A 26,236-nucleotide genomic window follows, 5' to 3' on the forward strand; every position below is an offset into this window, starting at 1 on the left:
AGGTAGGACATAGGTCTTGAGCTTAATGGATGGACTTAAGGATAATGAGCATTTGTTCCTTTTGGGATTATGTTTGGTTGGATTATGATTAGTTGGATTGCCTCACAGACTTGTGATTTGCTGTTTTGGTGTGCTCTATTATCACCAAGCTTGGTTAATAAAGACTCCTTAATAAACCTTAGACATGTCTGGTGTGATCTCGCTCGCACCCCGCAACATGTCTTTTCTGAGTTATCATATTAACACCCTGCGCCCTTGCCCCCCACCTCCGAGACGGCACGTAGTATCTAGGAAACCTACTCTTATGTGGGTACACAGGTCCGAGCGGAGACGCGAGATGTACTCCTCACTGCGAGGCCCAGAACTGCCCATACAGATGCACGACAGAGGACAGGCTGGGGACACAGGCTGCCCAGTCCCAACTGGCTAAGTGTCATCTGGAGACCTAGTGCTGCTGACAGCAGAGATAGGTCTAAAGGCCTCAAAACCAACGAAGACAACTCTTGGCCCAAGCAGTCCAAGGTATAGGCCCTGGAGAAAGAAAGCCTGCAGGCTAAACTTCCATCATTAAGGTTTATTAATTTTATCGGAAAGTCATATTTAGAAAGTGAAGGAGAGACAGAGCTGGTTCACTCCCTAAGTAGCCGCAACAGATGGAGCTGAACCGAACTGAAGCCAGGAGCCAGGAGCTTCATCTGGGTCCGCTACGTAGGTCCAGGGTCCCAAGGTTTTGGGTCGTCCTCAGCTGCTTTTCCAGACCACAAGCAGGGAGCTGGATGGGAAGTGGAGCAGCCAGAATTAGAATTGGTGCCCATATGGGATCCCAGTGCATGAAAGGCTAGGACTTTGGCCACTACGCTATGGTGCTGGGCCCATAAATCCACATTTCAAACACATAAATCAAACTGTATACACAAACACACACACACACTAGCCCAAGTGGTCTCAACGGCTAGAACTGAACTGATTCGAAGCCAGGAACTTCTTCCTGGTCTTCCACACGGGTACAGGGTCCCAAGGCTTTGGGCTGTCCTTGACTGTTTTCCCAGATCACAAGCAGGGAGCTGGATCGGAAGTAGAGCAGCTGGGACGTGAACCAGCAGCCATATGGGATCCTGGTGATTGTGAGGAGAGGGTTGAACCTTTCAGCTATCACTGGGTCCCTAAAACAAATCTTTAAAAAAATTCTCAAGACAGGTGTTTGGTTCAGTGGTTAAAAACCCACTTGGGCCAATCTCACCCCATATCCAAGTGCCTGGGTTCATGTTCTGGCTGCACTTCCAATCCTAGCCCCCTGCCCACATGCACCCTGAGACACCAGTTGGTGCCTCAAGTATGTGGCTCCTGCCCTCCAGTAGGAGAGCCTGATGTAGGTGTTCCTGGCTCAGTCCGTTGGTCTGGCCCAGCTTCAGCTATTGTGGCCATCTGCAACGTGAACTAATAAATGAAATCTCTGTCTCTTCCTCTTTGTCATTCTCCCTTTCAAATCAATACACAAATCTTAAAAAACAAAACAGATGCAGGATGCAGCACAGTACCCGAGTGGCTGAAGTCTTCACTTTGCATGCACAGGATCCTATATGGGTGCTGGTTCTAATCCCAGCAGCCACACTTCCCATCCAGCTCCCTGCTTTGGCCTGGGAAAGCAGACTAGGACAGCCCAAGGCCTTGGGACCCTGCACCCATGTGGGAGACCCGGAGGAAGTTCTAGGCTCCTGGCTTCAGAATGGGTTAGTTCCAGTCATTGCGGCCACTTGGAGTGAAATAGCAGAAAGAAGATCCCCTGTATCTCTCCTCCTCTCTGAATACCTGATTTTCCGATAAAAATGAATAAATCTTGGGCCCGGCAGCGTGGCCTAGTGGCTAAAGTCCTTGCCTTGAATGCACCCGGATCCCATATAGGTGCCTGTTCTAATCCCAGCAGCCCCACTTTCCATCCAGCTCCCTGCTTGTGACCTGGGAAAGCAGTCAAGGACAGCCCAAAGCTTGGGGGCCCTGCACCTGTGTGGGAGACTTGTAGGAAGTTCCTGACTCCTGGCTTTGAATCGGAACAGCACCGGCTGTTGCGCTCACATGGGGAGTGAATCATTGGACGGAACATCTTCCTGTCTCTCTTCCTCTCTGTATGTCTGACTTTGCAATAAAAACGTTTTTAAAAATCAATAAATCTTAAGAGAGAAAAAAAAAGATACAAATTCTTAGGAAGGAGCATGCAGTTCGGCCATCTTGAGTTACAGGCCTGATTACAGGGCAGTGTGATGGCTCAAGTGGCTAATCCTCCACCAACAAGCACCAACATCCTGTATAGGCATGGGTTCATGTCCCAGCCACTCCACTTCCCACCCAGCTCCCTTCATGTGGCCTGGGTAAACAGCAGAGGATGATCCAAACATAGTATCCTATACCTGTATGGGAGACCTGGGAGAAGCTTTGGCTCTGCTGTATCCTTTGCAGTCATTTGGGGAATGAATCAACAGATCTGCCTCTCCGACAAAAATAAATTTTTTTTTAAGATTTATTTTTATCGGAGAGACAGATATACAGAGAGAAGAAGACAGAGTGGAAGATCTTCCATCCGTTGATTACTCCCCAGGCGGCTGCAACAGCTGGAGCCGAGCCAATCCGAAGTCAGGAGCCAGGAGCTTCTTCCAGGTCTCCCACATGGGTGCAGGGTCCCAACGCTTTGGGCCGTCCTCGTCTGCTTTCCCAGGCCATAGACAGGAAGCTGGATGGGAAGTGGAGCTGCCGGGATTAGAACCAGCACTCATACGGAATCCGGCGCATTCAAGGTGAGGACTTTAACCATTACACTATCATGCCAGGTCCATCAATAAAAATATATCTTTAACAACAATCACCTAAACCTGATAACGTAGCTACAGGAGGGCAGTTACCCCACCAGGACCCTGCTCTAGACCTTCCTGTAAATTGCCATTTGGCAGAACTGGCCTGTGGCTGACACGTGCTGACTCAGGCATCTCTCCCTGCAGAGTGTCCTGTGGGAAAGCTGTCCTCTCTGAGTCTGGCTGAGTCACAAAGTGACACCAGCTCACAAACAGATGCTGTCCGCTGTTGTCAGCACACACTCATTCAATGTCTGGGGAAGCCTGCAGCACACTCCTTGGCAGGGGGAGAATGACGTTGCTATTGCAAGTTGACCTAAATTTAGGAGAGAGCTTACTAATGGAGGCAAGTGCTTGGATTGGCAGCCAGCAGGATCGGCCGGGGTGGGAAGGCGGGGACCGGGGTTGTTCCTTCTCCAATTTTACTGAGTCAGCTTAAGCGGCTCTGGGAAGAGCCAACACGGGGGCCAGTTGCCCTGGATGTGCTCAAGTGGCATAACCAGGCCCTTTTGGCCACGGTTTCTACCGGATCTGCTCCCCAAATGAATCAGCACAGGGTGGGACAACTGCCCAGAACTCCCAGCAAGGAAAGTAGAAAAGTCTAGGGGACAGGACAGGACACGGGACACCTTTCTGATCACCAAGCAAAAATGGTGTGGTTCCTTTTGGACTCCCTCTCTCACTCCCATCACAGCCAACGAGCTTGATCAAGTTCAGGGTTCTGGAGGCCTCCTGCCTGTCCAGGGCTCTCACTGGACTCGTTTCCGTCAACCTACCATTTCACAGCAGCCTCCTCTTTCAGCTCTCTTCATCCTCCTTCACACACTTGAGAAATGCGAACCCTGCATTGGTTTCCACGCACAGCTGCGCATGGGCCTAGCTCTGGGGAGATTCCTTTGTGCTAGGCCAGCAGGGCACACGGCGGACCCCATAGAGCCTCGGCCTGGCTATATTCCTCCTCCCACCCATTGCCCCAGCTCTATACACATCCTGACCCAGAGCAGTCACCTCGCCACCCTGCAGTTCCATGCTGCTGGGCTGCCTGTGAGCTCAAGGGCAGGGACTCAGCCCTGCCACCTCCAGCACCCAACTGTGCAACCTTGGGGAGGGGGTAGTGCAGCAGCAGGGGCAGACCCATCACGAATTGACACGTCCGCAGAGGGCCCAATGGACTCTGTGTGCACTTTATCTCCGGCAGCGTCTAAACCAAAGAAAATCACACTTGTCTTCTCAGAAGCGAGAACACATTGAGATACCCAGAACTGCACTTCCTGGTAAGACCTTTCAGAAAATGACGTTAGCAGCAGAGGCTATTGGAAACCCAGCAGCACGTCTGAGTGTTCTGAGAGAGAGAAGGATGCAGGCCAAGGTTAGCACAGTCATGGTTCAGAGCCTGCAGGGAGGGGAGCCGGGGAAGACCTGTGGCTGTCTAAAGCCAAAGACTCACACAATCCCGTTCTTAAGAATCTCCTGTATTTACATCATGGGTCTGGGTGGGCCACATGAATGTCACCCTCATTCGGGTCCTCCTCGTTGCTGAGCCAGCATTTCAGAGAAGAGGCAGGTGGCTATCAGCCACAAAGGTCCAAGAGGGAGGACCTGTCACTCTCATGTGAGCTCCACCTGCTGCGGTGCCAGTGCTGGGCATTATCCTGGGGCTACTGGGGGACCCCTTCAGTTCTCCATGAGGCTTCCAGGGCTGTCTGGGTTCAGGGGAGGACTCTGCAGCGTGGGCGTGGACAGGTGCTCCAGCTCATAGCGCCCATTCTCAGCAGCTCTGTGTGTGCATTCCTCCTGGAGGGCCTCCTTGCGGCTCTTCTTGTGTTCAATGATCTGCCGTAGCTGCTGCCCGGCGTACTCGGGCTTGGTGGTGAGCGGGTTGGCCGGCACGGCCACCCCAAGCACATCCGACACCATGTAGGGGCGCAGCCAGCCCACCAGGGGCGTGCTCCCGGGGCTGTAGTGGGTCTGCTTGTGGTAGAAGAGAAGGCCGTCTACCTGTAAGAGTGGAAACCGGGAATGACAACGCATCCTGTCAGTTCACAGCTGGTGCAAGAGGAGTCCTTACTTCTTGCACTGTTTATAAGGTGTTTTCCTACCCATCGCATCACCCTCTTAGCTACTGGGAAAGTGTTTGGGAGATGGGGAAGCCAATCGCACGGATCGCACGGATACCCAGCAGATGCTGCACGGCCAAGCAGGGGTGAGAAGGACTTTCCAGATCCCTGTTCCCCTCCTTCCCAACCCCCCTCAAATGGTCTGCAAGCTATGTTCTGGGAAACAGCTCTTCCAAGAGGCAGCACTTGTGTAGGTCCACATTGTTTTTCTGGTGAGGCAGTGACTCATCCCTAAGAGGCACTTATTGTCACCAGGCACACATTGTAAAGAGAACAGCGTTATCAAAAGTTTCTTAATGGACTCCCAGCAGGGAAGGCAGAGAAGGCAGGGAAGGCAGGGCTGTGTGTGGGGGGGGTACTTCCACCCCAGGGGCAGCTGCACCTTCTGAGGAATAGGATGGGCAGGTATCAAGGGCAGGGAAATTGGGCTGTGGGGCCCACAGGTGCTGAGGGGATGACACAGGTGTTACATGGGCCATGAAGCTGTCAGAGCTTAAATGGGGCAGCACGCGGGCACACTGAGAGCAGCAGCCGCATGCTGCCCAGCACACGCGGCCTCCCACACCCCAGTGCGTTACAGGCCTCCAGGACAGGCAAGCGAGGGGCGTGGGTCTCAGCTCCTGGCAGGAGGAAGCACATAAGAAGGATCTGGGTGGGAGTGGGAGTCTCTGCCCATCCTCCCAGGGTCTTGTTTCCATCTGCACATGTGCTGCTGCTCCAGGCCTGCTGCCCAGTGCCCCCAGACTCCCCAGTAACAGGCAGCATTGTCAGGCACCCTCTGTCAAACCCCATAGGGAAGGTTTTACCTCGAAAGGGAACTCCATGGACAGCACCTTGCACAGACTCTCGGGGGTGCAAGGGAAGTTCTTCAGCCCCACAAACTTGAACTGAGACATAAATCAGAACAAAGAATTTGCAGTGTTATACAGGCAAAAAAACCTCTGACAAGCAGCAGCTCTCAGGCCCACCCTCCCCTCTGCTTCCACCGTACCACATGGTCAATGGTTCTCAACCTCCCTTTAAGCACAGGAACTAGCTGGGGGAGCTTTTTTCTTTCTTTTTTAAGTTGCTGGTAGGGCTAGCCTTGCAGGACTGCATGTAAAGCAGTTGCCTGTGATGCCAGCAGCCCATATGGGTACCAGTTTGAGCCCCAGTTGCTCCACTTCTGATCTAGCTCTCCATTCATGGCCTGGGAAAAGCAGCAGGAGACAGTCCAAATCTCTCTACTTCTCCCCTTGTCTCTCCTTAATTAAAAGTTCTTTTTTAAGAAGTTAATGATTGGGCCTGGCTTAATGATGATGGCTTAATGGCTAAATCCTCACCATGTAACACCCAGACCCCATACAGATCCTGGGTTGTGTCTCAGCTGCTCCAATTCCCTTCCAGATCCTTGCTTGTGGCCTGGAAAAGTAGTCGAGGATGGACCAAGGTCTTGGGATCTTGCACCCAATGTGGGAGACCCAGAAGAAGCTCTAGGTTCCTGGCTTCAGATCAGCTCAACTCTGACCATTGTGGCATGAACCAGCAGATGGAAGCTCTTTGTCTTTCCTTCTCTCTGTAAATCTGATCTGGCTTTCCAATAAAAACAAAATAAATCCTAAAATAAAAACAATGATGCCCAGGCCGCTCCTGGATTCTATTGCAGTGCTCTTGGGTGGGCCCTAGCTACGTTTCTTGGGTTCTGTGGTTAATATTAATATGCAGCTGAAGCTGATAGGGCTGACAGGTGGGTACTGCTCAACCCAGCCAAGACAGCTGCACCTACTCACAAGGCCCTGGTCATACCAGAGAGGAGGTTTAGACCAAAGTGCTTTATCCATGGTATTAGGGTATAACTGCTTAAATCCCACTTCTGCCCATTACCATCTGCATGCCTCCATGTCCCACCTGTCAAATAAAATAACACAAGCATCTACTTCACAGGGCTGGTGTCTGGCTTTGAGAAGCAGAAGACGGCCCAAGGCTTGGAACCCTGTCACCCATGTGGGAGATCTGGACCTGCTCCTGGCTTTGGCCTGGCCCAACCCTAGCCATTGTGACCATTTCAAGAGTGAAAACAATGGATGGAAGACTTCTCTGACTTGAGGTTTCAATAAGTACATCTTACAAAATGCCCTGAAAATCATGGTCACATATTTGAATCACTACAAAGAGTAGCAAGACACCTTCCGGCCTGCAGGACCCAGCAGAAGCAGCCCCCTTATTGCAGACACAAAGTGTCTAGCTAGAGGTGGGCACACCCAACTAATGCATGAGAGCAGCGCCTCTGGGTGGCCTCAGCGACACTGGGGATCCTGCAGGGAATGCATATGGCCAGGCCCGGGCAAGTGCAACTGAATTAGGAGCTTTGAGAGTGAGGCCCGGCAGTCTGTATTCTATCACGTTTCCAGGTGATGCTGATGAATGCCGGATTTGAAGAATCAAAGTCCAGGGTTGGTCCTGTGGTGTAGCTAGCTAAGCTGCCACCTCTAGTGCCAGTATCCCATATGTGCTCCATTTTAAGATCCAGCTATTCCATTTCTGATCCAGCTCCCTGCTAATGCACCTGGGTCAACAGCATGATATGGCAAAAGTCCTTGAGCCTCTAGACCCCTGTGGGAGAGTCAAAAGAAGCTCTGGGCTCCTGATTTCAACATGGCCCAGCCCCAGGCATTGCTGCCATTTAGGGAGTGAATCAATGAATGGAAGACCCCATGCTCTCTCTGTAGCTCTGCCTTTCAAATAAATAAAAAAAAAATGTAAAGCTTGGGACTCAGCACAATTGCTAAGTGGTTAAATCCTTGCCTTGTATGCTCCTGGATCCCATATGGATTTATTTATTTCTTTTTATTGTAAAGTCAGATTTACAGAGAGGAGGAATGACAGAGAGAAAGATCTTGCATCTGCTGATTCACTACCTAAGTGGTCGCAATGGCTGGAGCTGAGCTAATTCAAAGCCAGGAGCTGGAGCTTCTTCTGGGTCTCCCACATGAGTGCAGGGTCCCAAGGCTTTGGGCCGTCCTTGACTGTTTTCCCAGGCCACAAGCAGGGAGCTGGATGGGAAGTGGAGCAGCCAGTATATGAACCAGTGCCCATATGGGATCCCGGGAAATTCAAAGCGAGGACTTTTAGTCACCAGGCTACCAGGCTGGGCCCTGTCATTTGGTTCTTAAGGTAACCATGTAGATTAGGGGATGGTAACCCTACCTTGCAGATGAGGAAGCTAACATCCAAGACTATTAACCTGGACATTACTAAGGCTAAGGTGGGGTTCCAATGTGGACAGCTCTCAGGCTGCACCCTTCCCAGTGTACCATGCTGGCCGGGAGGAGACTCCCTTCCCAGGGACCACTCCGAGCTAAGCAGCACCCCACACCAGGTCTTACGGGATTCAGCTTGGTTTTCTCATCCAGCCCTTCTTCTTCTGGCAACTTCGAATGCATCCAGTAGAACCGGAAATCGGTCTGCCATGGAGGAAAGAAACAGAGATGAAACACCATGTACCCCACTCCAGGAGTCTGTCTGAGCGGTTGCCTGACTTTCAAAGACCCGAGCCCTTCTGGCATTAACCACATTCTCCTTAAAGCCATGAGTCGGAATCAGGCTGTGGCCTCCCTGGAGACCATGGTCTTAAAATCCCGGAGGTGGGGGGGTGTGAACCAGCCTCCAACCAGCTCCAGCAGGAGCCTCAACGCAGACAGGAAGCCTCAGACAGGACATGAAAAATGTGCAGCACAGATTAAACGTTAAAAGGTTTTTGTATCAACATAAACATCATCAATATCATCATTGCTATTATTAAATTGAAAGACTGATAGAAATAGAGAGGAAGAGAGAGCATCTCATTTGCTGGTTCACTTTCCAAACACCAGCATCAGCCAAGGCTGAAGCCAGGAGCTGTAAACTTAGTCCGGGTGTGCCATGCATCACCTGCTGGCTCCCAGGCGTATCAGCAGGAAGCCGAAAGGGAAGGGGTGGGGTGCTGGAGCAGTAGCTCAACCGGCTAATTCTCCACCTCCAAGCAGGCCATCTCAAATGGGTGCCAGTTCAAGTCCAAGACACTCTACCTCCCATCCAGCTCCCTGCTTGTGGCCTGGGAAAGCAGTCAAAGACGGCCCAAAGCCTTGGGACCCTACACCCGCGTGGGAGACCCGCAAAATGCTCCAGGCTTCTAGCTTTAGATTGGCACAGCTCTGACTGTTGTGACCGCTTGGAGAGTAAATCATCGGACGGAAAATCTTCCTCTCTTTCCTCTTCTCTGTATATCTGACTTTCCAATAAAAAAATAAATCTTTAAAAAAGGTAAACAAAAATAAACTACTAGTTTATTAAAAACAAAAACAAGACAAATAAACAAACAAAAAACACAATAAAACCCGCCTTCTTCAACAGATCTTGATAGGGACAGAGCCCCAGCTGGGCTGTGCTCTGGCGCAGGTGTGGCTCCTGAGTGGTCAGTAATTGCAGCTGCCTGCTGTGCTACTAGGAAATGCTCGGTGAGGTGCGGCCCACCCAGGGCTTGGCCATGCAGGCCCCGACAACCACTGCCCGTCAGACTGAAATGCGACTACCCAGCATGTGTGGGGACCCAGCGTGGTGAGCCCGTGTGAAACCCACCTGCTCCTGGGTCACGGGGCCTGAGACTGTGCGGTTATAATGCCCAGGAGTAGCACAGAGGGCCAGCGCGAGCCACTGGGATGATGACACAGGCGCACTGGCCCCAGAGGCTCACCTAGCCTCACTCTGCCGACCACTGGTGCTGCCAGCAACCATCCCTAGTGTGAGAAAAATGCAGGGTGCAAGGAGAGTGAAGCCAGCAGGGACAAAGTGGAGCCTTTGAGATCTGAGGACTAAGTAATCCCCACCCGTGCCATTCCCAGGAGGTGGCTAGTGAGGGAGAGAAGGTGACAGACATCTGTTTGGTGGGTCCTGCCTCCCTGCCCTATCTCCACCCCGGACCCACACTCCTCCCTGCAGCCTGGAGGCAAGGGGTGGCTGCATCTGCCATCAGGCCCAGCTGGCCCACATCTCTGCTGCTCCTCTTTCATCTGCTCAAGAACTGCTGCACTTCTCTTGGCTGCTCCCGTTTCTTTTTTAAAACGACGCTAATTTAAACTGCAAGACTCAGGGAATTTTAGCTAATGACATACCACATCCTGCACGGGCCCAAAAACCAGTGGCCCTGCCGGGACGGGGGACAGAGAGCCGAGGGTGCACCGAACCTTACCTGGCAGTCATAGAATGGGTGGCCGCGCCAGCACATCACATCCAGCACATAGTAGGTCTGGTTCACCTCGCTGTAAATGCAGTCCAGAATGGTGTAATCTGCAGCCCGAGAATACAAGTCAGAGCTGGTTCTACTTCCAGCAAGGGTCCCGACAATCCAGAGGTCCCTTCACATCCCCGCCCCATGCTGACCCAACTCAAGGTGGGCAACAACCACCAGCCCACGGCACAGTGGACCCTTCTTGGCCCCTACCGCTCCCAGAGGCCAGCAGCACACATGGGTGGTAGATAGGAAAGCAGACAACTCCCTGAGCCGACTGCGAATCTGGAACCTTCCAACAAACTGAGACATTTATGCGTCCTACAGCAGGCAGCTCAAGCCTGAAAGCAAGCTGCCTCCACTTCAGTCTGCAAAGATGTTTTGCATTCCTAGTCACAGACACTGTGTTATGGGGGAATACTAACTATGAGCAGGCTGTGCCTTTAACAGGTTGAAATTTAGAGCCCGGCGGTGTGGCCTAGGGGCTAAAGTCCTTGCCTTGAAAGCCCCGGGATCCCATATGGGCACTGGTTTGTGTCCTGGCTGCTTTACTTCCCATCCAGCTCCCTGCTTGTGGCCTGGGAAAGCAGTTGAGGACGGCCCAATGCATTGGGACACTGCATCCACATGGGAGACCTGGAGGAGGTTCCTGGTTCCCGGCATCGGATCGGCGCGCACCGGCCCGTTGCGGCTCACTTGGGGAGTGAATCATCAGACGGAAGATCTTCCTCTCTGTCTCTCCTCCTCTGTGTATATCTGGCTGTAATAAAATGAGTAAATCTTTAAAATAAAAAAAAAAGTTGAAATTTAAAAAAAGAAGAAACAGCTGCAGTCAGGGCGGGCATGGTGGCATAATGCGCTAAGCCACCGCCTTCCACACCCAGCATCTCATATGAGTGCCAGAAGTCCTGGCGGCTTCACTCTGAACCCAGCTCTCCCTGCCAATGGCCTGGGAAAAGCAACAGAAGATGGCCTCTGTCCCCACGTGGGGAGAATAGATGAATTTCCTGTCTTTGACTTGGCTCACCCCTGCTGCCATATGTGGAGTGAACCAGCAGATGGAAGATCTCTGTCTCCTCCTTTCCCTGTAACTCTTTCAAATACATAACTAAATTAAAAAAAAAAAAGTTTCAATCTAGTAACAGAGACAATCTGACCACAGAAAAAAAGATGGCGGTAAATTCTATGGCACACACTATGAGCATCTAGAGCTCCCCCAAAAGGACAGGAGCAGCAAGAAAAACCTCCTGGAGAGACCCTTCCAGGACCAGCAAGAATGAAAAGATGGGCGAGGGGTGAGAGAGGTAGTGCAGCCACTTCAGCTGCCGCTTACCATCCCACCATCCCAGATCAGTGTTTGTCCCAGCTGCTCAGCTTCTGAGCCAGCTTCCTGATAATCTGCTTGAGGCGGCAGCAGAGGGTGGCCCAAGCACTCAGGTCCCTGCCTCTCATGGGGAAGACCTGGATAAAGCTCTGAGCTCCTGGCTTCAGCCTGGCCCAGCCCTTGCTGTTGCAGCCACTTGGTGAATGAAAATCTATCTCTGTCACTTTGCTCTTTGAATAAATCAATCTTAAAAATAAAAATAACCAATGGGACAGCAAGGAGAAGAGGGGGTATTTAGACCCATGTGCCAAGGCAGCACAAGCCAGGGCCTGGAGGCCGAATGCAGCCAGCCCAGGAGGGGAGCCTGGCACAAGACAGCTGAGTAGAGGCTGAGCACAAGAGACAGGGAAGAGACAGGACAGGTGGGCCGAAGCCCGCTTGTGCCAGGTGGTAAAAGAGCCCAAGAGGAACTTCCAAGGGTGTCGGAGTGAGGAGAGAATAGGGCCTGGGTGCAGCCCCGCTGGCTCTTCTCAGTGTGACCACAGGACAATCTTTCAAGCTCCTTGTCTTTGGCCTGCTCAGCCAGATTCTGATGGGAGGGAAGAACAGAGGTTAACACAAGGGAAGTAACAGAGAAAATGCAAGGCCCTCCTAACCCTAACACCTGGCACTCTCCCTGCGATCTGACCTCAGAATCCACCCCCTGTAATCCCCTCAATGGAAGTCCAAAGGCCTTAATTCAGGGTGGGGGGCTTAGCAACTGGGGAGGGGCAGAGATGATGAGGAAGGGGAGGGGAGACCAGGGGGCCCAGGACAGTGTCTGTCTTCACAACAAGGTGCTATGTGGTCTTTCACATTAGAAAACGTGAGAAGCACGTGACAGATGCAAGTACCTTTGGCTGTCGTTGAGTTCCGCCTGTTGCCTCCTGGCAAAAGGGAAGGAAACCTGTTGACACAGTAGCCACTTTTGGTGTAGGCGCTTGTGGAACCCTGTGTGGGGACAAAGCCAGACAAGTGGGTCCCCAGTTAGCTGTGGCCTCAACTCCCTCCAGTGGGGAAGCAAGGAACAGGCAGGCCACGAAGGCCCTTGCACTGCAGGCTGGGCCTGTTGCAGGTGGACTGCTGCTACTCACCCTCGAGGCCACAATGAGGGCTCTTTTTCCCACGGGACACACGACCACAATCCATTCCTGCCCCAAATCTGAAGGAACATCAATCAGCCACTCTGAGAGCATCAACTAGGATCAATAACAACAAAAAAAAGAGTGTGTTATGGTGGGACTGTGCTGCTTGGGCGTGTATAGCAACCTCATGGCTTCCACTGCAAGAAGAGTACAAATGAGGAAGATGGGGAGGGGAGAGGGGCTCCACTGCGCTGCAATAAGCTAAGCTGCCACCTGCGATTCCCACATCTCATACCAGGGTGTGAGTCTGGGACCTGGCTGTTCTGCTTCTGATGCAGTTACCTACGAACGTGTCTGGGAAGGGAGCTGCTAATGGCCCAAGGACTAGCGCCCTTGCCACCCAGTGGCAAGACCCAGATGGAGTTAAGAACTCTTGACTTTGGCCTGGGGAATGAGCCAGCAGATAGAAGAGCTCTCTCTCTCTCTTTCTTTATCACTTTGCCTTTTGAATGAATACAATAAATCTTTCTGTTTGTTTTTTTAAGTGAAGGGGACTGGCACTGTAGGCTAAACTGCCGTCTGCGATAATGGCATCCCATATGGGCACTAGTTCAAAACCTGGTTGCACTATTTCTGATTCAGCTCCTGGCTAATGTGTCTGGGAAGGCAGCAGAAGACAGCCCAAGGAGGTCACCTGGATGAAGTCTCTGCTTCTCTGCTTCTCCATCTCTTTCTCTGTCTGTAACTTTTATTTGTTTTTAAAAACATTTTAAACTTATTAAAAATATATATTTATTTATTTGTTCTTGGAAAGTCAGATTTACAGAGAGAAGAAGAGACAGAGATTTTTCATCTGCTGGTTCACACTCCCAGTGACCATAATGGCCATAGTTGAGCTTCTCCAAAGCCAGGGGCCAGGAGCCTCTTACAGGTCTCCCACGTGGGTACAGGGTCCGAAGGTTTTGAGCCTCCTCAACTGCTTTCCCAGGCCAAAGCAAGGAGCTGGATGGGAAGTGGAGCAGCTGAGACATGATCCGGCACCCATATGGGATTCCAGTGCAGGCAAGGTGAGGATTGAGCCACTAGGCTATGTCACAGGGCCTCTATCTGTAACTCTTTCAAACAAATAAATCTTTGGGAAAAAATTTTATTTGAAAGGCAGATTACAGAGAAAGAAAAAAACAGAGGGTGATCTTCCATCTTCTCATTAGGAAATGGGGTGGTGAAAATCTTCCTGAGTCCATCCCATCTGAGACTTGATGCCAGCCAACTGCTTCCTCCCCGACGCCCACTCCGGCCCACTGCTGGCGTGTGCAGAGAGAACCAGCGCAGGGCAGCTCGCCATCTTTGTCTTCTTAAGCAGTTTTTTTTTTTTTCTAAAAAGTTTGTGGTGACTTAGCATTCCTGTTAACCAATCCACTTTGTTAACCAAAAGTTGGGCATGTCAAATAAAAAAACCTGAAATCCAAATGCTCCAAAATCTGAAATGTTTTGAGCATCCAGGAGCACCCATGTGGAAAATTCTACATTGGACCTCATGTGCCAGGTCACAGCTGAACCACAGGCACAGTAGAAAATGTTGTATAAAGTCATCTTGGGGCTACAGGAAACGCATGAATTCTTAGACTTGGGTCCCAGTCCCAGGATATCTCATGATGTATGTGAAGACATGCCAAAATCCAAAACATCCAGAAACTGAAAATATTTCAGATCCAGAGCCTTTTGGTGAAGATGGCTACAACGGCCAGTCTGAAGCCAGGAGCAAAGGCTTAACCTGTTACACCAAGGCACCGACCCCAGTAGTGACCCAGGTACAGAATTCTAAATTTGAGTAAGGACCCTGAATTGACACATTTGGGTTCTAGAGAGAATACAGAAAAACACACTGAACTGCTTACCATCAAAGACTTATAGCCAGCTTTGTGGAACATGGGGACTGCCTGCAGCAGAGACTGCCTGCCAATGTCCCCCGAGGTATTACAGCCTGTTTCCTCCTTGGATCTAGCAAGGCACTCAGGCGGGTGGGTTATAGGGACCTGGGGCTTTACAACCACCTTGGTCAGCTGGCTAGCCTGGGGTGGATGGGCAGCTGTGCTTCCTGCCTGCCACCCATGTTGAACATGAGGCTGCAAGACTGTCCTTATAGTACCAGCCCGGGAAAGACCACAAATTCAAGGGCCAGGCAGGTGCTGTGTCATGTATCGGAGCACAGCTGCGAGTTCTGGCTCCTGTTTCCTTCCAGCTTCCTGCTCCAGCACTTGGGCCCCGAGTCACAGGTGGGGAAGACTGTGGGAGAGAGCTCTGAGCTGCGAGCTCCAGTACGGCCCGGCCCCGGCTGCAGCAGGTGTTTAAGGAGTACACCAGCAGAGAGAAGATGTCTCTCTATCTCTATTTCTCAAGTAGATAGAAATAAACAAACATTTTTGAAGAATGACAAAGACACAGTCTTGATTATGTAGCCACAGGCGAGGGAGTCCCTGCAGCCTGCTGGCAGCCAGTGGACACATCACGGGCCAGCCATGCGAAGCCCCACTACATAGACTACTGTAGTGACACCTGCCAGGCCACAGCAGTGTTGAGCCAGCCCCTCTATCCACTCCATTCACACTTCGCACGACAGCATGTGCTGCACAGTTCCATTTCCACATCCCTCCTCTCTCCCTCCTCTCCCGACAGCAACGTTCAGAGGCTGAGGCTGTGGGGAGGAGGGAGGGAGGCTGCCGGCACCAACCCACCCCGGCCTGCTCACCTGATTAGCATAGCGTTTTGGCAGCTTCTTGCCAGGATCAACATCCATTTCTTCCTCATTTTTCTTCTCCTCTTCGTCCTCACTCTCCATCCCTGTCCAGTCATCTTCAGCCAGCCTCCTGGCATGGTTCACATAATCCAACCGCTTGCTGGGGAAAGAGTGACAGGCTTTTTACATCTCGCGGGAAAACAGCCTGTGATGTAATGGCTCCCACTCAAGTCAAAGGCGTCAGGTTTGAGAGTGGCATGGGGACCCTGCTGGGAGTGAGCAATGATGGGGTCTCCTCTGTGAGTCTCACCCAGGGCTGCCCCTCACAGATCCTGTTGGGGTTCAAAGGAACAGAGCGAGACTCCAAGGCAAGTAAAATGTCTTTATTATTCAGTCAGGAGGCCACTTCTTGCCATGAACAAAAAAGTGCCTAGAACAATACAAGTGTATGACGGGGGTTATAGTAAGTACCTGCATGACAGTGGGTATCTACGTGACAAAGCAGAAAGCAGGTAGCAAAGATCAACAATGTATAAGCACAGGTTTTTGACCTTATCGCTTCAACTCAAACAATAGGGTGCAGCATGATTCAAAAGCAGCTGTCTGTCCTGTAAATTGTTAACACTCCAGAGAACTGCCCATCTCGCTTGCTTCTTGGTGTTTCAGGAAACAGAGGGTTCTCATAACAGGGTGCAGGCGAGTCTCTGAAGGGTCCAGACTTCCAGGCACACAGTCACCTTGACAATGAACCATTTCAGATCCTCAACAGGAACCCCTCTGTAAATGCTCAGTAATCTTCAGAGTTGCCCCAGAATGGGCAATGTCAAAAGAATTTTCCAATTTTCCAAGATGTGCTAGCTGAGGGTTCAACCCACCCCACATAAGAGGCAAACCTCTGGGGCCAGCTGTGTTGGGTTAGGCCACCACATGCCTAGTGAATGCTGGTTCAAATCCAAGCTGCTCCACTTCCCATCCAGCTCCCTGCCTGTGGCCTGGGAAAGCAGCAGAGGATGGCCCAAATGCTTGGGGCCTTGCACCCACATAGGAGACCAGGAAGGAATTCCAAATCACGTCTTTGATCTGGCCTAGCACCAAGCCTTGCAACCATGCTAAACAAAAACAAACCTTAAGGACTGTCCCTTTCTAGTGGACTGAGGCCTCACCCAAAGTTCCAAACCCCAGTGCTAGGAGAGAGGATGAGCTGCAGGGAGATGCCTAAGCCAAGGAGAGAGTCTGGGCTTTCGGCTTCATGCAGCATCTTTTTTTTTTTTTTTTTCTATATTTATTTATTTTTATTGGAAATTCAGATTTACACAGAGAAGGATAAACAGAGAGAAAGGTCTTCCATCCTCTGGTTCAATCCCCAAGTGGCCACAATGATCAGAGTTGAGCTGATCTGAGGTCAGAGAAGCCAGGAGCTTCTTCCAGGTCTCCCATGCAGGTGCAGGGTCCCAAGGCTTTGGGCTGTCCTCTATTGTTTTCCCAGGCCACAAGCAGGGAGCTGGAAGGAAAGTAAAGCAGCCAGGACACAAACCAGTGCCCATATGGGATCCCGGCGCAAGGTGAGGACTTCAGCCACTAGGCTACTGTGCCAGGCCTATTTTACACAGCATCTTGAAGAAAACCTAGGCCTTTTAGCAACCCCAGCCAACTTTTGTTTCGTTGTTTGTTGGAAAGGCGGATATACAGAGAGGAGGAGAGATAGAGAGGAAGATCTTCCATCCGATGATTCACTCCCCAAGTGACCACAACGGCTGGAGCTGAGTCAATCTGAAGCCAGGAGCCAGGAGATCTTCCAGGTCTCCCACGTGGGTGCAGGGTCCCAAGGCTTTGGACCGTCCTCCACTGCTTTCCCAGGCCACAAGCAGGGAGCTGGATGGGAAGCAGGGCTGCCAGGATTAGAAGCAGCGACCATATGGGATCCCGGCGCGTGCAAGATGAAGACTATAACCATTACGCTATTGCACCAGACCCATTCCTGCCAACTTTCAAAACTGAAGTTGAGAACATAAGAATTTTATCTATCTATCTATCTATCTATCTATCTATCTATCTATCTATCTATCTATCTATTTTCCCTTTATGGTCACTTTTCTTCTTTGAAAGCTACATGTTCTAGGCAGTTTGGGAAATTGAGAGAAAAACAACCTTTTGGAACCCAGCTGTCTCCACAAGTGATTTGGAAATACCGTGTAACTGCCTGCCATGGATATGTCTGATACCGAGGCAGGGACTCAACCCTACTGAGGCAGTGAGGCCAATACTGAGTAGCTTTCCTCTGACACACACGTGGGTGGCATGCCCACTACAGAGAAGGGCCCCTGCCCCCCGAGAGCACAGGGTAGCACAGTAGTCCCTCACCCCAGGAATGCTGCTGGGTTTGCACATAAGTATGAGGCTGCATGGCTGCCTCCACAGCACTGTTTGCCATCACAGCCGGAGGGTCGACCCAGCTGCCCGTCAGTGGGGGACCAGGCAGCTTAAAACACTCACCCACTCAGGATGCCGGGCACCACACAGGAACAACGTGGCAGGCTGGTGCCGTGGCCGAGGTACATTACACCACGTCCTGCAGCACTGGCATCCCATACAGGCACTGGTTCATGTCCTGGCTGTTCTACTTCTCATCTAGCTCCCTGCCAATGGTGTGGGAAAGCAGTAAAAGATGGCTCAAAACATTGGGCCTCTGTGTCCACATGGGAGAGCTGGAAGAGGCTCCTGGATCCCGGCTTCAGATCGGCCCAGCTCTGGGCGTAGCGGCTATTTGGGAAGTGAATCAGCACTCTCCTATTCTCTCTCTCTTAACTTTGCCTTTCAAATAAAAATAAAAATAAATCTTAACAACAACAACAAAAAAGATGTGATCCTTTTTAAACTCACACAGCATTTCTTAAAAATGCCACAGTAAAAGATGACATGCAGAATGGAATATACCATGCTGCTACTTGTAATGAAAAAGAAAAAAGGTCTGGGGCTTGGGTTGTCATGTAGTGAGTTAAGCTGCTGCTTACAACATCAACATTGCATATGAGGACTGGTTTGAGTTCCAGCTTCCCTACTTCCAATCCCGTCTCCACATGGGAGACCTAGCCGACTTTGAACTGGCCTAGTTCCGGCTGTTGCAACCATTTGGGGAATGAACCAGCAGATGCTGGATCTTGGTCTCCCTCTTTTCACAACTCTGCCTTTCAAATCAATACATCTTTCTTTTTTATTTGTTCTTAAGACTTAGTTATTTTATTGGAAAGGCAGATATACAGAGAGGAGATACACACAGATCTTCCATCTGCTGTTATACTCTCCAAATGGTCACAACAGCTGAACTGATCAGAAGCAAGGAGCCAGGAGCTGCTTCCAGGGCAGCTGCGGCATAAAGAACCCAGCCCTGCCCTGCCTCCGCGCAGCACAGCCCCACCCCACTCTGCTGGTGTCTCCCCTGCGGCTCCTCTTGGCCCCCAGAACCCAGTGCAGGGAAGACATTTCCTCAGATTCCCCATGCGGTTATTTGTCTTGTGCTCCCAAGGGCACCAGCGAAACAGGTGGGCTGGAGGCAGGCAGGAAGACCACCCGGACACCAGGATTCCTTTGAGGGTACAGGAGGAACCACACAAACAGGCCACGCAGGGAGTGGAGCCTGGGTGTGGCTTTCCCAAGTCCCTGAACTGCCAGAGGGCTGCCAGAGAAAGCAGAAAAGGCAAACCCTGCAACACAGCTTCTGCTTTCAAATTGCAGCCTCTCCTTGCCCCAGGAGCTTCTCCTGGTCTCACTCCTGATGGACATTAACTCTCCCAATCTACGGGCAGGAAATCCAACCTATCCAGGGTCTCTCTCCTTCGGGACGAGCAGAATCCCTCCAGAACAGCCCCTTTGCCACACCCCAGGGAAAAGGAGCTGGGGAGTGGGGACAGTCTTACGATTTCTGCAGCTCCAGCAACCGCCTGCGCCGTTCGCTCTGCTCCAGGGAACTGTACTTGGACTTGTACTGGGATAGGCGGGGGTGTGGGGCAGCTGTACTGTTGAGATCCTGAGATACAGAGAAGCTGCCGGCCAGGGCTTGACTGAGCTCCTCCATCATTCCTACAAAGGGAAACACAGGATGGGTTATTCAGGAAGTCACCACAGTTTACTCAATTCACACGTGGCCGCTATTGACAGCTGCATCCCTATTAAACCTCACTTAATCCACAAGCACAATTGTTTCCATGACCAAAAAAAAAAACAAACCCAGAGGGTAAAGGAGTTACTGATTAGCACTAGCAATCTAATTTCCAGCAAATGTCACAATAATGACCATTTGGACAGTTCCAAGCCTACAGACATAAAGTTGAACATGAATCACCCAGCAAATTCACCTCAGGGCTGGATCTAACTTTCTCTGTTGCCTATCACCACAAACCCCATCATTAATTTCTCCGACCACAGACACCCAGGGACGGGTCTGATGCCCCCATTTGTGTCCTGATTAGTTCCCAAATAGCCATCTCTGGATTCCAGCACTGTGCCACACCAAGTCAGGCCACCACCTGCAATGCTGGCATACCACACGGGTGCTGGTGGGAGATTCCGTTGCTCCACTTCTGATCCAGCTCCCTGCTGGGATGCCTGGAAAAGCAGCTGAAGACCCCTAACCCACATGGGAGACAAGGGGGAGGCTCTCAGCTTATAACTTCTGTTTGGCCCAGCTCAGACATTGCAGCCATTTGGGAAGTGAATCAGCAGATGGAAAAATCTCTCTCCCTCTCTGTAAAAACTGCCTTTCAAATATTTCAAATAGGGGCCCGGTGCCATGGCCTAGCGGCTAAAGTCCTCGCCTTGAACGCGCCGGAATCCCATATGGACGTCGGTTCTAACCCCGGCAGCTCCACTTCCCATCCAGCTTCCTGTCTATGGCCTGGGAAAGCAGTCGAGGACGGCCCAAAACCTTGGGACCCTGCACCCATGTGGGAGACCCGAAGAGGTTCCTGGTTCCTGGCTTTGGATCAGCGCAGTACCTGCCGTTGCAGCCACTTGGGGAGTGAATCATCGGATGGAAGATTTTCCTCTCTATCTCTCTTCCTCTGTGTATATCTGACTTTGTAATCAAAATAAATCTTAAAAGAAATATTTCAAATAAATAAATAACTGTCACTAGATAACTAATATGGGGCAGGCACTGTGTGCCTCACAACACTAGTATACCGTGTGGCAGTTCGAGTCCTGGCTATTTCACTTCTGATGTAACTTCCTGTCAGTGGCCTAGGAAAGCAGTGCAACATGACCTGAGAGCTGGGTACAGTTCCAGCTTGTGATTTTGGCCAAGCCCAGACTCAGCTATAGCTACCATTTCAGAAGTGACCAAAGACTTGGGATCCTGCACCTGCATGGGAGACCTAGAAGAAGCTAAGGGCTCCTGGCTTCAGATTGGCTCAACTCTGACCGTTGTGGCCACTTGGTGAGTGAACCAGTGGATTAAAAATATTTCACTCCATCTCTCTGTAAATTTGACTTTCAAGTAAAATAAGTCTTCATTTAAAAAAAAAGAAACAAAGAAAATTGAGTTTTAGGTATTGGGGTTTGTTGGAGGAAGACAGGGCGAACCCTAAACCCAAACCAGCTAGTTCTCACTTTCCGGCTTTGGGTGAGGAGGAAGGTTTTGGGGCTCCCCCAAGTGAGACATTTGGATAAGAGCTTGGAGGCGGGGCCAGCAAGATAGGCTCTACTGGCTAATCCTCCAATTCCAAGCACAAGCATCCCATATGGGCGCCAATTCTAATCCCGGCAGCTTCACTTCCCATCCAGCTCCCTGCTTGTGGCCTGGGAAAGCAGTAGAGGATGGTCCAAAGCCTTGGGACATTGCACCCTTATGGGAGACCTGGAAGAAGCTCCTGGCTCCTGGCTTCAGATTAGTTCAGCTCTGGCTGTTATGGTCACTTGGGGAATAAACCAATGTATGGAAGATCTTCCTCTCTGTCTCCTCCCCTCTGTAAATCTGCCTTTCCAATAAAAATAAGTAAATCTTCAAAACAAACAAACAAAACAAAAGAGCTCAGATGCAAGAGGCTTCCTAACAGCTAAGTCCCACAGCTCTAGGAATTAGGGCTTAGCTGTGGTACACGGGACACGGTGAGTGGCTGGCATGTTGAGACACTACCAGGTGAGGCTAAAGAAAGCACGTGGACAGGTGGCTTCACACTTTCCTCACATTCCTGGGAGAAATGGTCTGAGGGACACAGGAGCGCCCTTGGGGGCGAAAGGGATGGATGACTTAGATCCAGAAAAGCAGGGACGTCCAGGAGGAATGGTGTCACACAGCAGGGTGGGGCTGGCCAGCTTTTGGCTCCCATGGAAAGCAGAGGGCACAGGCCGAGTTCTTGCACTCAGCACCAGCCAAAGTTGCGTTCCAGAGCCTCAGCATCAGAACACCATTTCATCAGCCAGGAGGGAACACATGCAGACATTTCTGTCTCTGAGTGCTGGAGGAGGTTAGCAAATTAACACTAAGGGTGGACGGGTTAGAATGGAAGCTCGACCCAAACACAGCATCTCAAGGCGAGGCCCTCAGCACCCGAATGCGTTGAATTCCATGGCTGCCTGTGGCACAGCACCCTGGCCCAGCACGTCATCTGTCAGGAGAGAAGGCATGGACCAAGCGCATGCTCCCTACAGGCCTCTGCTTCTCACATCCTGTGTGTGACAGACCATTCACCATCCTACAGCCTCAGCAGGTGCCTTAACCAACGGGCCACTTCATTCTGTACTGAAATAAACCTAATTTCCTCCTAAGCTGCTCTTCTCAGATACTACACACTTTATCTTAGCCTAATTGCTGAGAGGTGAATTCTCAGATACTGAAAAACAATTAGAAGTGAGGGCCTAGGCCAAGGCTCAAATGGCTGATATTTCCTCTGCAAGTGCTGGCATCCCCAAAAGGCGCAGGTTGGTGCCCTGGTTGTTCCACTTCCCACCCAGCTCCCTGTCTGTGGGCTGGGAAAGCAGTTGAAGACAGCCCAAAGTGTTGGGACCCTGCACTCATGTGGGAGACCAGAGATAAACTCCTGGCTTCGGATCAGCTCAGCTCTGGCTTTTGCAGCCAGTTGGGGATTGAACCAGTGGATGAAGCACTTTCTGTCTTTCCCTTTCTATAAATCTGTCTTCCCAACAAAATAAACAAAATTTAAACTTATGGTAAGATATATATAACATGTAATCTGCCATGTGAACCATTTTTAGGTATACTGCTCAGTTGGGTCAAGCATATTCTACCTGCCATGTCACCAACATCCTGTGGTGGGCCCTTAATAACAAAGTCCCTCGTAAGATCTGCAACAACATGAGACTCACCAGTGAGGGAAAGACCCCACACCAGTGGCCGGCTGCCTTAGACAGTCTCCCAGATTATCACCCGCAGTCAGCTCCCAACTGGCCTCACCCACTTGCCTGCTTACTGCTTCCATGTAGTGTGTTCCACAAAGCCAACTCTGATCCCTCTGTCCTGAATTCTTGCCCTACTCCCAACACTGGCCTAGATGGAGGAGGTCTTCCCAGGAGACAGCTTTATAAAGACCTACACAGTGGGGGGCCAGCCTTCAGGCACAGTGCATTAAGCTGCCATCTGCAACAACAGCATCACATACAAGCATCTGCAGTCTCAGATGCTCCACCTTGAATCCAGCTCCCTGATCATTTCCTGGGAAGCAGCAGAAAACTTCCCCCAAAAGCCTGGGCTCTGCCATTCACGTGGAAGAACTAGATGGACCTCCAGGCTCCTGGCTCCTGGCTCCTGGCTGGCACAGCCCTGTCAAGATCAAGAAAGTGAGGGCCCAGTGGCGGGGCCTAGTGGCTAAAGTCCTCACCTTGAACACACCGGGATCCCATATGGGTGCCGGTTTTAATCCTGGCAGCTCCACTTCCCATCCAGTTCCCTGCTTGTGGCCTGGGAAAGCAGTGGAGGACGGCCCAATGCTTTGGGACCTCACACTCGTGTGGGAGACCGGGAAGAAGTTCCTGGCTCCCGGCTCTGGATTGGCAAAGCACCGGCCATTGCGCTCACTTGAGGAGTGAATCATCGGACAGAAGATCTTCCTCTCTATCTCTCCTTCTCCTCTGTATATCTGACTTTGTAATAAAAATAAATAAATCTTAAAAAAAAAAAAAGATCAAGAAAGTGAGCCAGTGGGTGGAAGATGCATTTCTCTCCCTAACTCTGCTTTTTTACACAATACCTGTGGTTCTGACCTAGGTCTTAACATACTTGCAATGTGAAGCGGGGACATCCTGAGATGACTACTGCAAGCCCAAGATGAGTTCTTGGGACCCAGCTCCACCCAAAAACAGACGCTGGTGCGTCCTCTTGTCTGTACCTCTGTGTAAGCCTGAACATTTCCATGGTAAATTTTCCACAACATTAAAAAAAAAAAAAGATTTATTTATCTTTATTGGAAAGGCAGATATAGAGAGGAGGAGACAGAGAAGATCTTCCGTCCCATGGTTCACTCCCCAAGTGGCCATAACAGCTGGAACTGAGCCAATCCGAAGCCAGGAGCCAGGAACTTCCTCCAGGTCTCCCACGCTGATACAGGGTCCCAAAGCTTTGGGCTGTCCTCCACTGCTTTTCCGGGCCACAAGCAGAGAGCTGGATGGGAAGCAGGGCTGCTGGGATTAGAACTGACACCCTTACAGGATCCCGGCATGTTCAAGGCGAGGATTTTAGGTACTAGGACACCGTGCAGGGCCCCACAAATTTTAATATTTCCCAAAGCAGCGTTATCATGCCAAGACCCACAAAGTCCTCCCCCAGCAAGCCTCTGCATGCAGTACCAGCATCCCATATGGATATCAGTTCAAGTCCCAGCTACTCCACTTCCTTCCACTTCTCCCTGCTTGTGGCTGGGAAAGCAGTCAAAGATGGTCCAAAGCCTTGGCACCCTGCACCCAAGTTGAGACCCAGAAGAGGCTCCTGGTTTCAGATCGGCTCAGTTCCGGCTGTTGTGGCCGCTTGGAAAGTGAACCAGTGTACTGAAGATCTTCCTCTCTCCTACTCTCTGTAAATCTGACTTTCCAATATAAATAAATCTTTAAATAAATCTACCTACTCAAATAAAAGTAAATGGGTTTTTAAAATCCTGTATTCTTACACGTGCTTTTTCTACCCATTCTCTGCGCCTGGATCTCAGCCCTAGGTCGCTCAGCCTCCAGACACGCTGCCGGGTCCCACCTCCGCCCAGCCAGGCCCATCCTCCGCAGGTGCCTCCAGTTCCAGATCCAGGCATCCTGCACTTCTCTCTACCCAACTCCCCCAACTCGCCGGGCCGCTCTGCCAGCCCCCGGCAAGGCCCCTTTCTAGAACTGAGGTCCTCCGGGACCTGCACGACTCGCCCCTTCCTCAACCACAACCCCCTGAGGGGTCCTCCTCGGAAACCCCGGAACGCAGACAACGGGAAGAAATCCAGAGGTGGCCCCGGCCAAGCTCGACCCCGCCAGGTGAAGCCCCGGGAGCCCTTAGATGCAGCTACGAAGGATAACCCGGGAACCGGTGGAAATCAGCCTCGAACCCAGGACTCACCGGAACCTGAGGCGAGTTACGCGCCGCCGCTGCCGCCACCGTCGGGAGCCGACCAATCAGCTGCCCAAGGAACGCAAGGTCCGCCTCCCGCCGCCGCCGCCGCGCCGCCGGGGCCTAGCGGCCTCGCGCCCGGAGTTTCCCGCTTCTCGGCCGCGTCCCGGCTGTCGGGGTCGGGGCTCCGCCGGCCGTTACTTCCGCCCTCAACGGCTGAGGCGGGCGCGTCCCGCTGAGCCCCGAGCCGCGGATCCGCCCGCACTTCCCGGGCCTTGTTCCAGAAGTCTAGGCCAGCCCGGGGCCTGCGGCGTGGGCGCCGCTCTGCTTCCGGCGAAGTGGGCGGGGAATCGTCGGGGCTCTGCGGGCGCCGCGCGCTGCCGCCGCCCCGCTCGCTGGGTCCCTGGGCGCGGGTCGGCTCCCTCAGCCCCGCGTCCGCGTCCACCCCGCACCGCGGACCTGCCGAGGCCGGGCTTCCCTCCTTTCGCCTTGGCTGGTTCCTGCAGCCCGGGGAGCCTCCCTGTGCCGGGGATGGGAAGCCCGGGCGCGGCCCATGTAGGGCAGGGCTGATGGGATGAACACCTAAGGGTAGGTTCTCCCAGGGCTTGGTGATCTCATTAACCTTCACTGCGTAAAACAGAATGTTACATTCACCAGTGACAGTCACGACAAAGTTTTGTTATAAATGAGAGGTAAGGCAACCGACTGACCGACTGGCCAGCCGGGACCAACACCCCTTAACGGAGTGCAGCCCCGAGCAGTACAATTACAAAGTTTTTATAGGGGCAGTTTGACACAGCTTCAAGGGGGCAGGGGCACAATTTACAGCAGCTTGAGAGGTGAGTGAGCAAGGATTATGCATTCCTTGGGTATCTCTGCTTGCCAGCCCCTGCCTGCTCTCCTCAGCTCTGGACTCAAACCTTGGTGCCATCTGTGACAAGTAGACCCCGATCATGAATTATTTATGGGCTAATAAGGCTGGGGCCTTGATTTATGGGAATTAGAGCTATTGGCACTAAAGGTCGTGTTGGCCATCAGGCCTGCAAGCGCACAGTTTCTTAGCCAAGCAAGCAAAGCAGAAGTTACAAAAGCGAAAAGAATTGCAGTTAGCAATGAGCCACGTTTACTACCTTTTGATTTCAATGCTACAACGGAACAGGAGGAAAGGGAAGAAAGCCCGTGGTCCAGAGATGTAAAGCTATTTGGTCAGGGTCACATAGCTTTTACTCCAAAGGCTTGAGTGTGCTGAGCTTTAGAGAAGCTAGGTGGCTGCTAACAGAGAAAACGAAGCTTAAAAACAAACAAACTTATTTT

General features: G+C 51.5%; 1 protein-coding gene across 4 annotated transcripts; it reads right to left on the reverse strand.

Moving 5' to 3' along the window:
• Positions 1-4,004: 4,004 nt before the first annotated feature.
• Positions 4,005-25,272, reverse strand: SNUPN (snurportin 1). 4 transcript variants are annotated; one of them, XM_004594620.4, is made up of 9 exons: positions 24,932-25,272; positions 19,305-19,467; positions 15,403-15,550; positions 12,663-12,767; positions 12,423-12,519; positions 10,167-10,264; positions 8,326-8,403; positions 5,767-5,847; positions 4,005-4,841 (listed from the first exon to the last, which is right to left on the reverse strand). In XM_004594620.4, the coding sequence occupies exons 2-9, from the start codon at positions 19,463-19,465 to the stop codon at positions 4,518-4,520; spliced, it is 1,092 nt and encodes a 363-aa protein (XP_004594677.2). In that variant the 5' UTR covers positions 19,466-19,467; positions 24,932-25,272; the 3' UTR covers positions 4,005-4,517. The 4 variants fall into 4 exon arrangements, with proteins under 4 accessions (XP_004594677.2, XP_058521476.1, XP_058521477.1 ...); XM_058665493.1 differs by lacking the exon at positions 24,932-25,272 and adding an exon at positions 23,031-23,145; XM_058665494.1 differs by lacking the exon at positions 24,932-25,272 and adding an exon at positions 22,938-23,059.
• Between the last annotated feature and the right edge of the window lie 964 nt (positions 25,273-26,236).

The sequence above is a fragment of the Ochotona princeps genome, chromosome 6, assembly GCF_030435755.1.
Source record: "Ochotona princeps isolate mOchPri1 chromosome 6, mOchPri1.hap1, whole genome shotgun sequence".
NCBI lineage: Eukaryota > Metazoa > Chordata > Mammalia > Lagomorpha > Ochotonidae > Ochotona > Ochotona princeps.